Source organism: Aotus nancymaae, unplaced genomic scaffold (genome assembly GCF_030222135.1).
Source record: "Aotus nancymaae isolate 86718 unplaced genomic scaffold, 86718_ANA_hifiasm-v0.15.2.pri h1tg000057l, whole genome shotgun sequence".
Taxonomy (NCBI): Eukaryota; Metazoa; Chordata; class Mammalia; order Primates; family Aotidae; genus Aotus; species Aotus nancymaae.
In genome coordinates, this window is record NW_026988471.1 from 2919634 (window position 1) to 2933007 (window position 13374).

At 56.8% G+C, this 13374-nt stretch overlaps 1 protein-coding gene across 3 annotated transcripts in view; it reads left to right on the top strand.

Moving 5' to 3' along the window:
- Positions 1-235: 235 nt before the first annotated feature.
- The window catches only part of COLEC11 (collectin subfamily member 11), a 52858-nt gene continuing 39719 nt past the window's right edge, over positions 236-13374 (top strand). The window contains exons 1-2 of one of the 3 annotated variants that reach the window (XM_021667194.2): positions 236-466; positions 10214-10365. In XM_021667194.2, the coding sequence (XP_021522869.1) occupies positions 10236-10365 (130 nt within the window). In that variant the 5' untranslated portion in view covers positions 236-466; positions 10214-10235. Of the gene's footprint in view, positions 467-3320; positions 3437-10213; positions 10366-13374 lie in introns of those variants that run through there. The other 2 variants (XM_021667195.2, XM_064363824.1) reach the window with 2 other exon arrangements.

Consider the following 13374-nt stretch of genomic DNA (forward strand, 5'->3'; position numbering starts at 1 on the left):
GAAGTCAGTCGGCCGCGCTGGCTTCTGTCTGCTTGGTGCCAGGCATGAGCGTCACTCTTCTGAACTTCCACAGTAGTCATGCTTGTTTGTTCAAAAAAGGAAAAAAGAGAAAGCCAACAAAGAAACAGGATGGAGGTGTTTGGGTTGGGGAGTCAGCAGCGGCCTCCCCCGGAAGGTCCTGCCCCCTCCCCAAGCCGGCCTCCGGGAGTTCCTGGCGTTCCCACACCCCGCAGGCCACTCTGCAGGAGCCTGGTGGACGCAGGGCAGACAGGAAGCCACCCGGAGATAACGCTGCAGCTGGCCGGGCAGCCTGATTTGCTGGGCTGTCTGATGGCCCAGGCCGAGGCTTCTCCCTGCGCCTGGGACTGCTGCCGCCTCTCTAAATAGCAGCCATGAGGCGCCTCGGGGCAGTGTCCCCGCAGGTCAGCGACGGCCAGGACACCCCGTTTGCCTAGCGTGTGCTCAGGTAGGACATGCTGCTGCCTGGGACTGCAGCTGAGGGTTTGAAGGTGCTGAGACCCTGGAGAGGAGAGGCAGGCGGGGGTCCAAACGGGGCACGAGGTGGGCTCGGGCTGAGCGAGGAGGATGGGAATTTGTCCCTAGATCCAGGCAAGAGATTGAATCTCAATAAATCTGGCACCAGAGTTCCAAAGTTTGATTAGTTCATGGCGGAAATTCATGGAGCCTATTGAGGAGAGGGGTTCAGACTGATGAGTTACTGGATGGCGGAGTCACCCTCCTGGGTGGCAGATTTCAAAGAGCCCAAGACCCAGAGGGCGAAGCCATCTTTGCTGATTCCAACCTCAGTGCAGTACTTGGTCGCACAGCCTGACGATTGCTCCTGTGCAGCGTCTGAGGGGTCAGGCAGACAGCAGCCGCCACCGCACTCAGGGACCAGCAGCTCTGTGTTGGGGTCAGGAGTGGCTCTGTGTGGCGCTCAGGAATGGGGATCAGAGGGGTGAGGGACAGGTGGGTCTTGCGGTGGCAACTTTCAAGGGACGGACTTTGAGTTCAGATGGGGTCATCTCAAACCGAGTGGGGGCCTCCTGTCTCCAAAACTGGAAAGGAGGAAGGTTTCCTAGGGCCACCGCCTCTTGCCTGGGTGCCTTGCACTAGGCACTGGCTGTCTGTTTAGAGCTGGGGTGAAGTGATCGTTCTCACTTTAAAGATGAACCTTTAAAGCCACCGTGTGTGTGTAGCTGGAATTTTGGCTTGATGGGAAACACTTTGCCTGTGGTAGGCAGAGCAGTGCCCCAATCTTTCACAGCTACTCGATTTTATTTAGAATTTTGAAAAATCCATGTGCCGGGGAAGAGAGCACAGCAGCGATGTGCTGACGGCTGCGGGACACGGAGAGGGCAGGGGCCCTTCTAACTCTGTGCTCCTGCTGGGAAGCTAGGCGGAGCGCGTGCTGTTGTGGGGTGGGATCCCAGCTGCCCTGGAGCGCACACTGTCACTGTAGGGAGGGAGACGCCGCAGGGGCTGGGCTGGGGCAGTCACGGAGAGACGGGGCTCCCCGTGCTTCGGGATGTGGTTCTCAGGAGGTGTTTGTGGTGCCTGTAAGATGCTGGACCTTGCTGTGGATACTTAATGAAAATGTAGAATACCCTGTTGGGCAACTGAAGTCATGATTTTTTCCCATTGTCTATTTCTGTCTTTTTTTTTTTTTTTCTTGTGATGGAGTCTGGCTCTGTCACCCAGGCTGGGGTGCAATGGCGTGATCTCGGCTCACTGAAACCTCCACCTCCCAGGCTCAAGCGATTCTCCTGCCTCAGCTTCCTGAGTAGCTGGGATTACAGGCGTGCACCACAGCGCCCAGCTAATTTTTGTATTTTTATTGGAGAGGGGTTTCACCATGTTGGCCAAGCTGGTCTCGAACTCTTGACCTCAGGTGATCCGCCCACCTTGGCCTCAAAGTGCTGGGATTACAGGCATGAGCCACCACACCCAGCCCCATTGTCGATTTCATTTTTAACATGAATTTCTTCTCAGGATTCCACGTTTAGCCCCATCTCCCTGGCTTATCAAGTCTGCCTTTTCCACTGATGGGAGGGTCTAACTGTCTGAGGCCCGGGCTGGGGATAAGGATGCTGTTCTTAGAGAGGTGGGAGGGTGATGTGGCTTCTCTGTTTAGAAATGAAATTCCTCGTGTGGGAAGGCAGTCAGTGGGCAAGACCTCTGGGAAGTAGAGGCGCTTTCAGAGGCCTGGGTGCCCTCACCCTGTGCCCACCTACCTGGGCTCCTGCTGTGCATCTGAGAGCACCAGATGCAAGCCTGGGCCTCCTCTGTGCCCATAGGTCTAGGTAGGGCCTGTCGCAGGAAAGTGGACAGGAAACCTGTGAATGGGTAGCGGGGTCAGTGAATGAGTGGAGCGAGGGAAGGCACGAGAAATCCTGTCTGGGGCTGCTCTAGGGGTCAGTGGATGAATGAAGTGAGAGAAAGCATGAGAAGGCCCGGCCCGGCCCGGCTGCTCTGGGCTCAGTGGGCGAGTGTGAGTGAGTGAAGGCATGAGAAGGCCTGGCCCGGCTGCTCTGGGGATCAGTGGGTGAGTGTGAGTGAGTGAAGGCATGAGAAGGCCCGGCCCGGCTGCTCTGGGGATCAGTGGGTGAGTGTGAGTGAGTGAAGGCGTGAGAAGACCCGGCCCGGCTGCTCTGGGGATCAGTGGGTGAGTGTGAGTGAGTGAAGGCGTGAGAAGACCCGGCCCGGCTGCTCTGGGGATCAGTGGGTGAGTGTGAGTGAGTGAAGGCATGAGAAGGCCCGGCCCGGCTGCTCTGGGATCAGTGGGTGAGTGTAAGTGAGTGAAGGCATGAGAAGGCCCGGCCCGGCTGCTCTGGGGATCAGCAGGTGAGTGTGAGTGAAGGCATGAGAAGGCCCAGCCCGGCTGCTCTGGGGATCAGCGGGTGAGTGTGAGTGAGTGAAGGCATGAGAAGGCCCGGCCCGGCTGCTCTGGGATCAGTGGGTGAGTGTGAGTGAGTGAAGGCGTGAGAAGGCCCGGCCCGGCTGCTCTGGGGATCAGTGGGTGATTGTGAGTGAGTGAAGGTGTGAGAAGGCCCAGCCCGGCTGCTCTGGGGATCAGTGGGTGAGTGTGAGTGAGTGAAGACATGAGAAGGCCTGGCCCGGCTGTTCTGGGCTCAGCGGGTCAGTGTGAGTGAGTGAAGGCGTGAGAAGGCCCAGCCCAGCTGCTCTGGGGATCAGTGGGTGATTGTGAGTGAGTGAAGGCGTGAGAAGGCCCGGCCCGGCTGCTCTGGAATCAGTGGGTGAGTGTGAGTGAGTGAAAGCATGAGAAGGCCCAGCCTGGCTGCTCTGGGGATCAGTGGGTGAGTGTGAGTGAGTGAAGGCATGAGAAGGCCCGGCCCGGCTGCTCTGGGATCAGTGGGTGAGTGTAAGTGAGTGAAGGCATGAGAAGGCCCGGCCCGGCTGCTCTGGGGATCAGCAGGTTAGTGTGAGTGAGTGAAGGCGTGAGAAGGCCCAGCCTGGCTGCTCGGGGATCAGTGGGTGATTGTGAGTGAGTGAAAGCGTGAGAAGGCCCAGCCTGGCTGCTCTGGGGATCAGCAGGTGAGTGTGAGTGAGTGAAGGCGTGAGAAGGCCCAGCCCGGCTGCTCTGGGGATCAGTGGGTGATTGTGAGTGAGTGAAAGCGTGAGAAGGCCCAGCCTGGCTGCTCTGGGGATCAGTGGGTGAGTGTGAGTGAGTGAAGGCATGAGAAGGCCCGGCCCGGCTGCTCCAGGATCAGCGGGTCAGTGTGAGTGAGTGAAGGCATGAGAAGGCCCGGCCCGGCTGCTCTGGGGATCAGCAGGTGAGTGTGAGTGAGTGAAGGCGTGAGAAGGCCCAGCCCGGCTGCTCTGGGGATCAGTGGGTGATTGTGAGTGAGTGAAAGCGTGAGAAGGCCCAGCCTGGCTGCTCTGGGGATCAGTGGGTGAGTGTGAGTGAGTGAAGGCATGAGAAGGCCCGGCCCGGCTGCTCCGGGCTCACTGGGTGAGTGTGAGTGAGTGAAGGCATGAGAAGGCCCAGCCCGGCTGCTCTGGGGATCAGTGGGTCAGTGTGAGTGAGTGAAGGCGTGAGAAGGCCCGGCCCGGCTGCTCCGGGCTCACTGGGTGAGTGTGAGTGAGTGAAGGCGTGAGAAGGCCCAGCCCGGCTGCTCTGGGGATCAGTGGGTCAGTGTGAGTGAGTGAAGGCGTGAGAAGGCCCAGCCCGGCTGCTCTGGGGATCAGCGGGTGAGTGTGAGTGAGTGAAGGCGTGAGAAGGCCCGGCCCGGCTGCTCTGGGGATCAGTGGGTGAGTGTGAGTGAGTGAAGGCATGAGAAGGCCCAGCCTGGCTGTTCTGGGGATCAGTGGGTGAGTGTGAGTGAGTGAAGGCGTGAGAAGGCCCAGCCCGGCTGCTCTGGGGATCAGTGGGTGAGTGTGAGTGAGTGAAGGCATGAGAAGGCCCAGCCCGGCTGCTCTGGGGATCAGTGGGTCAGTGTGAGTGAGTGAAGGCGTGAGAAGGCCCAGCCCGGCTGCTCTGGGATCAGCGGGTGAGTGTGAGTGAGTGAAGGCATGAGAAGGCCCAGCCCGGCTGCTCTGGGGATCAGCGGGTGGGTGTGAGTGAGTGAAGGCGTGAGAAGGCCCGGCCGGGCTGCTCTGGGCTCAGTGGGTGAGTGTGAGTGAGTGAAGGCGTGAGAAGGCCCAGCCCGGCTACTCTGGGATCAGCGGGTGAGTGTGAGTGAGTGAAGGCGTGAGAAGGCCCGGCCGGGCTGCTCTGGGCTCAGTGGGTGAGTGTGAGTGAGTGAAGGCGTGAGAAGGTCCAGCCCGGCTGCTCTGGGATCAGCGGGTGAGTGTGAGTGAGTGAAGGCGTGAGAAGGTCCAGCCCGGCTGCTCTGGGTTTCTCCCACCTACTACTAACCTTCTCTTGGGAGATGGAGACCAGTCTTTGTTGAACTCTTAGGGCTTCTGCGGCGTGAGGGTGATAAAAGCCTTGCTGAACACCTGGTTCTATCTGGACAGAATCATTTCTAACTAGAGAGGAAATTCCCTTGCCAGACTTTGATTCCTGAGACATTGAAAAGAAATGTCTAAACCCAGTTTGTATCCTGCTAACACTAAGAAGTGAGGCTTGCCTTGGGCAGAGTGGGAGGAGCTGCTCGGCAGCAGCTGGGTAGACGATGCCTAGGAGTTCGGTGGACCAGCACGACTGGCACAAACCTTGTGGTGCCCTTTTTACTTTTTATTTTTATTTTATTGATTTCATTTTTGGGGGGATAGAGTCTCGCTCTGTCACCCAGGCTGGAGTGCAGTGGTGCGATCTCGGCTCACTGCTGCTTCCACCTCCCGGCTTCAAGTGATTCTCTTGCCTCAGCCTCCTGAGTAGCTGGGATGACAGGTGCCTGCCACCATGCCCAGTATGTTTATATTTTTAGTAGAGATGGGTTTCACCATGTTGGCCAGGCTGGTCTGGAACTGCTGACCTCAGGTGATCCACCCGCCTTGGCCCCCCAAAGTGCTGGGATTACAGGCGTGAGCCACTGAGCCTGGCCCAAGTCAACATTATTAGGAATTTTAGGACAATGAGACAGGGGAATAACCCATGTCTGCAGACTGCCTGCCTGGCTGGGAAAACCACGTGGACGTTAGATAGGATGAAGATTCTGCAAACACAGAAGCGCCGTCAGGGAAGAGCAGGAGGTTCTATTTGCGATGCGATTGTGAGCTTTCCTTCTGTTGTTTGTTCCTTTATTCACTCATTCATTCGTTCACTCAGGTTGGTGTCTGCTAAACTGCGGGCTTCTGAGTGCCCGGAGACCTTTAAGAAGCTGTAGCTTGCACAAATCACTCGCACATGGACCCAACGAGGAAGGCAGGTGGGAGGATTGAAGTCAGCTGGTGGGATCCTGGGTTTCTGCTTTTCAGTCATCCTTATTCTAATATCCGTGTGGGCACAGGGGAGCAGGGTGTGGGCAGAAGCAGCAGGTGAGGGGTGTGGGGAGAGGAGGCTGGAGGTGGGCTGTGGGTGAGGGGTGTGGAGGGGAGGCTGGAGAGGAGGCTGGAGGCGCGCTGTGGGTGTGGAAGGAGGCTGGAGGGAGGCTGTGGGTGTGGAGGGGAGGCTGGAGGTGGGCTGTGGGTGTGGAGGGGAGGCTGGAGGTGGGCTGTGGGTGTGGAAGGAGGCTGGAGGGAGGCTGTGGGTGTGGAAGGAGGCTGGAAGGAGGCTGTGGGTGTGGAGGGGAGGCTGGAGGCAGGCTGTGGGTGTGGAGGGGAGGCTGGAGGCAGGCTGTGGGTGTGGAGGGGAGGCTGGAGGGAGGCTGTGGGTGTGGAAGGAGGCTGAAAGGCTGTGGGTGTGGAGGGAGGCTGGAGGGAGGCTGTGGGTGTGGAAGGGAGGCTGGAGGGAGGCTGTGGGTGTGGAGGGAGGCTGGAGGCAGGCTGTGGGTGTGCAGGGAGGCTGGAGGCAGGCTGTGGGTGTGGAGGGGAGGCTGGAGGGAGGCTGTGGGTGTGCAGGGAGGCTGGAGGGAGGCTGTGGGTGTGGAGGGAGGCTGGAGGCAGGCTGTGGGTGTGCAGGGATGCTGGAGGCAGAGTGCCCAGTTGCATGGCCGGGTGGTGGAGTTGGGGCTGATCGTTCACCTCTTCATATTGCATTGAGGAATTGTAATATTGTACAAGGTTGTTTTGGGAATTAAATCAGATATGTGTCCACATTTGGTATACAATGTAAATGAGCTCCTTTTCTCTCCATCAAACCCTATTTTTAAAAAGTCCCTTACAGTCATGGCTGGAGGAGGAAGGGGGGCCCTTCCTTTGGTGCGTGGGGAGCTGAGAGCCGGGAGAAAGAGGAAAGCCGTGACAGTGAGGGGAAGCCCTGGCCTTCAGCCCCACCCTCAGCACGCGCTGGTCACACAATGCTGGGAAGTGTTCTTAATGTCTCTTTTCTTTGGCTTCCTCATCTGTGGCATGAGCCTGATGGTGCCGATCTCTGTGCAGTGATGGGAGTTATTTTTCTCCAACTCAGTGGACATTCTGCACCTGGTCCTTTACAAGGCCGTTTCTACAAGGGACTGCAGAAGAGGCCGCATCCTCACCTGGTGCATGTTGCCCTGCACTGCAGGGTGGCACTGGATGGAAACGGTCTCCCCGTGTCCCTTCCGTGGGAGAACTGACACAGAGGCACTGTGCGGGGCACAGGTGTTCTCGGATGAGGAGCTTCCAGCCCTTTCCCGGGACTGGGAGCCCACAGGAGGATCAGTAGCTGCCACTGGACGAGCATTTCCGTGTGCCACACTGTCACGGTGGCACAGGTGTTAATTTCCTCTGCTATCCCTTAGAATAGCCTAGCTCCGTTTTATTTTATTCTGTTTTGTTTTATTTTTTTGAGGTGGAGTCTCACTCTGTCTCCAGGCCGGAGTGCAGTAGCATGATCTTGGCTCACTGCAACCTCCGCTCCCGGGTACAAGTGATTCTCCTGCCTCAGCCTCCCGAGTAGCTGGGATTACAGGCACATACCACCATGCCTGGCTAATTTTTGTATTTTTAGTAGAGACGGGGTTTTACCATGTTGGCCAGGCTGGTCTCGAAATCCTGACCTCATGAGCCACCTGCCTCGGCCTCCCAAAGTACTAGGATTACCGGCATGAGCCACCGTGCCTCGCCGTTCCTATCTCCATTTTAAGAGAAGAACAGGGGCTTGCAAAGGGCCTGCGGTGTGGCCAAGGTACTGGGAAGTGGTTCAGCGGACGTGTGGCTGCCTCTCACCCACTGCCTTCAGGATGCCAAGTCCCGGGAGGCCTTGGCCACGGCCCCTCCGTGGCACAGGAAGGCAAGCGCTGGCCTGCCAGCCCCACAGTCACGAGGGTGAGCTCCACGCCGCCGGCTGTACCCTTCCTCTCCTTCCAGCACCTGCCAGTGGCATGCACTCTGCCTTCGTAAGATTAGATAATCCATACGCTACAACCACGTAAAGTTGAGTAAAAAGACACTGAAGCCTATGTATACTGTGCTGTGATATCTTATCAAAAGCAAGCAAGGCCGGGTGCGGTGGCTCATGCCTGCAATCCCAGCACCTTGGGAGGCCGAGATGGGCAGATCACTTCAGCCCAGGAGTTCAAAACCAGCCTGGGCAATGTGGTGAGACCCCCATCTCTACAAAAAAGACAAAAATTGTCCAGGCATCATGGCACGTGTTTGTAGTCTCAGCTACTAGGGAGGCTGAGGTGGGAGAATCCTCTGAGCCCAGGAAATTGAGGCTGCAATGAGCCAAGATGGCACCACTGCCCTCCAACTCTGTCCCCTCAAAAAAACACAAGCAAACCTGACCCAATATGGTTTAAGAACAAATAATGTAGGAATGCCGCTTAAACCCTGCCAGAGGAGGAGTTCACATTTGGGATGGCGTTCCTCAGGGGAGGCCGTGTGGATGGGGCGGGGCTGGGGCTTTGGGGCTGGCGAGGCAGGTGCGCTCACAGGTGTGTGCTGTGTGGTTAGGCCTCGTCATCCTGTAGTTGTATACACACATGAACTCCTAAGAACTAGCAAGTGAGCATCAAAAATGGCAGCTGGAGGTATATAAATTGCTGAAGCTGAGCGATGGGTACATGGAGGTTCATGGTACTGGTTTTGTGTGTATTTGAAATTTTCCATCATGAATGTTAGTAATGATGAGAGCCTCAACAGTACAGTGCCAGGCCCCGTGATGACTATGTCACTGCATGGGGTGGGCTCCCACCCACGCCCCTTCTCAGAGGGAGCTGGAAGCCCCCACTTTCCTCCTGGCTTCCCCACGCCTGCGCTTTGTGAAGTCATATCTACTTCCGATTCCTGTGGATTCTTGCAGGATGTTTGAATAAAGGGGGGTGTGGGCAGTTTCTGAATTAACCCCGTTTCCCACCACCCTTCCCACACACTCAGGGGGGCCCAGAGTGGCGGGAGCGGAGCCGAGATTTGAGCAGGGCCTCCGGTGACAGGCTGGCGTGTGGACCACGTGGAGCATCGTGGTGTAGCCAAAGCTCATTGCTTTACTTTTTGTGACTTCGAGCTTTTTGTTTTCTTTTCTTTCCTCTGTGTGTGTGTGTGTGTGTGTGTGTGTGTGTGTGTGTGTGTGTTTGAGACAGGGTGTCACTCTGCCTGCCCAGGCTGGAGTGCAGTGGTGTGATCATGGCTCACTGCACCCTCAGCCTCCTGGGCTCAGGTGATGCTCCCACTTCAGCCTCCACAGTAGCTGGGACTGCAGGTGTGTGTCACCACACCTGGCTAATTTTTTGTAGAGATGGGGTTTAGCCATGTTGCCCAGGCTGGTCTCAAACTCCTGGACTTATGCAATCTGCTGGCCTTGGCCTCCCAAAGTGCTGGGGTTACAGGCGTGAGCCGCTGTGACTTTGAGCTTTAAAGGACCTTTCTCCCCCGAGCCGTTCTTGAACACCCAGGATGAGAGGCAGCCTCCGCTTCAAGGCCTCTAGGTTTTCACAGAGATAGGACAGGTTCTGTCATCTTCGGCAAGGGAAGCTCTCCAACCTGCACGCCCCAACTCTGGCTCCGCCCTGCCTCTAACTCTCTCTCCCTTCCCCCCGTCTTCATTAACCCTTGCCTCAGTGGTAAAGGACTTCTAACACGGGATGTTCAGGGCGCTGACGCTAGCGGTCTCCACGTCATCCTTCTTTCTATTACCATTAGAGGGGATTTTTTTTCAGATTTGGGAGAAGGGTTTCAAATGACTTCCCTTTAAGCTGCGGGGCTGCCACAGGCATCCTGGCCTCCACACATTTCTGGGAGCAGGACTTCTGGTTGCAAAGGTGGGCTAGCGCCAGCCAGAGGCAAGGTCTCTGTAGATTCCACAGGGCCCTGGCTTCGAGGCAATGTCCAGACCCCTCTCCCCTGGCTTTTGTAGCTCTCACAGGGCTGTTGATGTGGGAATCCCAATACTGCAGATGGCCTTTCTCTAGCGGCTGAGTAGGAATTCTCTGTGTAGGAATCCAGATGGAACTCCTTGGGGTGGGCACGCTGTAGGTCTTCAAGCAAGGCTCACTGGCCGGGGCTGGCATGCTCTTGGTGCCCGGTGCCTGACCCTGACTCTGGAAGACTCTCACTGGAGGCTCATGACTGGTGCCTGAGTGAGCAAGTGACTGAGGAGTACCCGTGGGGGCCCAGACAGCCCTGCCAGGTGCCAGGCGGGCTATGCCCCTGGCCTTGGAGGCCTGCTCGCTGCAGGTGGCCGGCTACTGCAGCTCCCATCACTGTTCATTATTCCTCCTCCGTGTAGGAGTCGGCATCCTGCGCTCAGGATGAGGGGACACCTGGCCCTGGTGGGCGTTCTGGTCAGCCTGGCCTTCCTGTCACTGCCACCGCCTGGACATCCTCAGCCGGCCTCCGAAGACGCCTGCTCTGTGCAGATCCTCCTCCCTGGCCTCAAAGGTAACTGCTCCCTGGACTCCGCGCCGCCAGGCAGTGGCCTCCGGGGCGGCTCAGAGACTCCCATGCAGCCGGGCAGTTCTGCGGAGAAGCACAAAGCCTGGGAAGGTCTGCCCACCCCACTGGGCCTTAGTTGCCCCATCTGGAAATCAAGGATTGGGCGACATGATATCTAAACCGTCTCTGGCCATGGGATTCCCTCATTCTGAGGATAGCAGTTTACTTGCAACTCAGCCTTCTCCAGGGGGACCTTGCGGGAAGGCACCTGGCGTTTGCGTCAGGCCCTGCACACGCGGCCCCGGTCAGCCTCCCCATAAGATGATCCCATTTGCGCTATTTTACAGATAAGGAAATTGAGGCTCAGAGAATATTTGCAATTTGTGTAAGGTCTCAAAGTGCTTCTGCGTTGCTTCCTGGGAGCCCTTAATATTTTATTTTAAAAATTAAAAAAAATCCCTGGTGGTCTAGTGGTTAGGGGAAAAAATAAGAAACATTTTTTTTCTTGTTGCTTTGCCTATAATCCACTTCCAGATAGAGATAGTTCTGCAGGTCGGGCACGGGGAGGAAGTCCCTGAGGCTGCAGTCTCTGAAGCCTTTGAGTAGCATCTTCAAGTTAGAAAATCACCAGCTTCTACAAAGCATAGGCAAGAGGTCCCCAGACCTTGTGCGGGCCAGTGTGAAATGAAACTGTGGGCCCCGTCTTTTCAAAAGTACAGAGACCAAAAAGGGACAGCAGAGTGTGTGTCCAGTGTGGGGCGGCAGGGTGGGGGCTGCTTGGGCATAGCGGAGTCCAGGCTGAGGCTGAGGGGAGCCATGTGGGTGCTGAGGAGGGGGAGGGCGACATTGACCTTCTGTGCCCTGAGTCAAGTCCACCCCCTCCTCATCCCCATGTGGGCTGCTTGGGCCGTGGGCGTTTCTTGTGGAGCGGCGGTAGCTCTTTTTATTGAAACATTACAGAAAAGTGGATTCAAACCCATGATCAAAACAGCTACCACTAAAGACAAGCCCCACTTAGCCCGTATTGTATTGTACAAAATAAAATGATCAGCCCTCTCTTGGGGCTCCGGGTCTAGACAGTTCAGACCACTTTGCCGGGCTGTGTGGCTCTGGTCACGGGCTCTTTCCGGCTGTGTCCACCCCGCCGGGCTGCGTGGCTCTGGTCACGGGCTCTTTCCGGCTGTATCCACCCCGCTGGGCTGCGTGACTCTGGTCGGGGCCTCTTTTCAGCTGTGTTCACCCTGCTGTTGGAACCAAGCGGGCCGCCCTGCAGCCCAGCCCAGCCCAGTGGCTTCTGTGCTTTTAATTCTGATTGATGTGCTTGCTTTAGAAATGTTGAATTATGTTGGAAGCAACTTAAACTGCTGGATGTGTACGGCTCTCTAAGAAGTTTTGGTGAAAGTGCTTTGGCCCCCGACTTCACGGTAGCATGTGTGGGTTTGTGAGTGGAACCTTCAGCTTTAAATTGGAAGCCATGTCTGTGGGGAGCTGGACTTTGGCTGTGGAGGTCACGTCCCCATCCGACGTGGTGGGTGCCCCCGAGTCCCAGCCATTCTCTTCCCTGCGCTTTGCCAGGTCTGTGGCCTGCACAGGTGGGGGCTGTGGGTTGGGGTCCAGGGTCCCTTCTGGATGCTGCCTTTCCCAGGTGCTGTTGGGAGGGTCCTTCCCGGCCTCCACATCCTGGGTCCCCTGGATGTGCTGTCATTTCCCACATGGGTAGGGTCCCTTCCCAACCCTCGCAGGCTGGGAAGTAGGGCAGGTCTGCGTGTGCTGGGTCAGCCGAGCTGCGTGATAGGTCACCTGTCCTCCCAAGCCTCAGCCTCCTGGTGTGTGAGGTTGGGGAGGCGATGCCGGCTTTGGGGACTGTGGGGATGCAATGGTGGCACCAGGAGTGGACACACAGCGACCCGGGACCCAGCCCCTGCTCCCTGCTCTGGGACAGTGACTTACAAGGCACTAACCCTGGGCAGGAAGCGAGCCCACCCAGGGTGCAGATCAGGTGCCCGTCCAGCACGTGTCCAGCGAGTCCGCAAGTGAGAGGTGAGCACCAGGGCGAGGAGAGCTTTAAAAGGCTGAGGACGCCCAGTGTGTCAGGAATTGGTTACCCAGTGGAGAAAATGTTGTGTGCCAGCAGACCTCGTCCCTGCCGGCTGCAGCAAGTGCCATAGCACCCCAGGGCCGTTGGAGGTCAGAGAGGAGAGACCCCATCCAGGACAGTGCCTGCGTCTAAGGAAACAGACACATACGTAGTCACCATTCATTTGTTAGACAAACGTCCGTGAGAATCTACCAGCCAGGCTCAGGGCTGGGACGAAGAAGCCACTGCCTGTCTCTCACGGTCCCGCCATTCAGCCCCGGACATGGGTGGCATCTGGTCTGAGAAACACAGCATGCGCCCCTCGCCACGCTGCCCCCTTGTGTTTTGGATCCTGAAACTTCTGCCGAGTCCACATTTGGCTGAGGAATCCTCCTGGGCACACGCGCCAGGCTCCGCTGACTGCTAGGGTTCTTAAGATGACATTGATTTGCCATTGCAGGCCTGACAATAATACATTATCTTTATGTTTAGAGAGAATGACAACTCCTTTTAATGGGAAGAAACACTCTTTTTTTCATGGCCAAAAAAGTGACTGTAGGTGGGAAAACGTTTATCTGTATTACCAACTGTGTTGTCCAGAACGTGGAAAGGTCATAGTTCTTCTTATAGATTTTATCAAATTAATTTGTTTTTGCTTATTGTTTTTGAGACAGAGTTTCCCTCTTGTTGGCCAGGCTGGAGTGTGGTGGCATGATCTTGGCTCACTGCAACCTCCGCCTCTTGGGTTCAAGCGATTCTCCCACCTGAGCCTCCCGAGTAGCTGGGACTGCAGGTGCACACCATGACGGGCTAATTTTTGTATTTTTAGTAGAGACAAGGTTTCACCATGTTGTCCAGGCTGGTCTTGAACTCCTGACCTCAGGTAATCCACCCACCTCGGCCTCCCAAAGTGCTGGGATTATAGGCATGAGCTACTG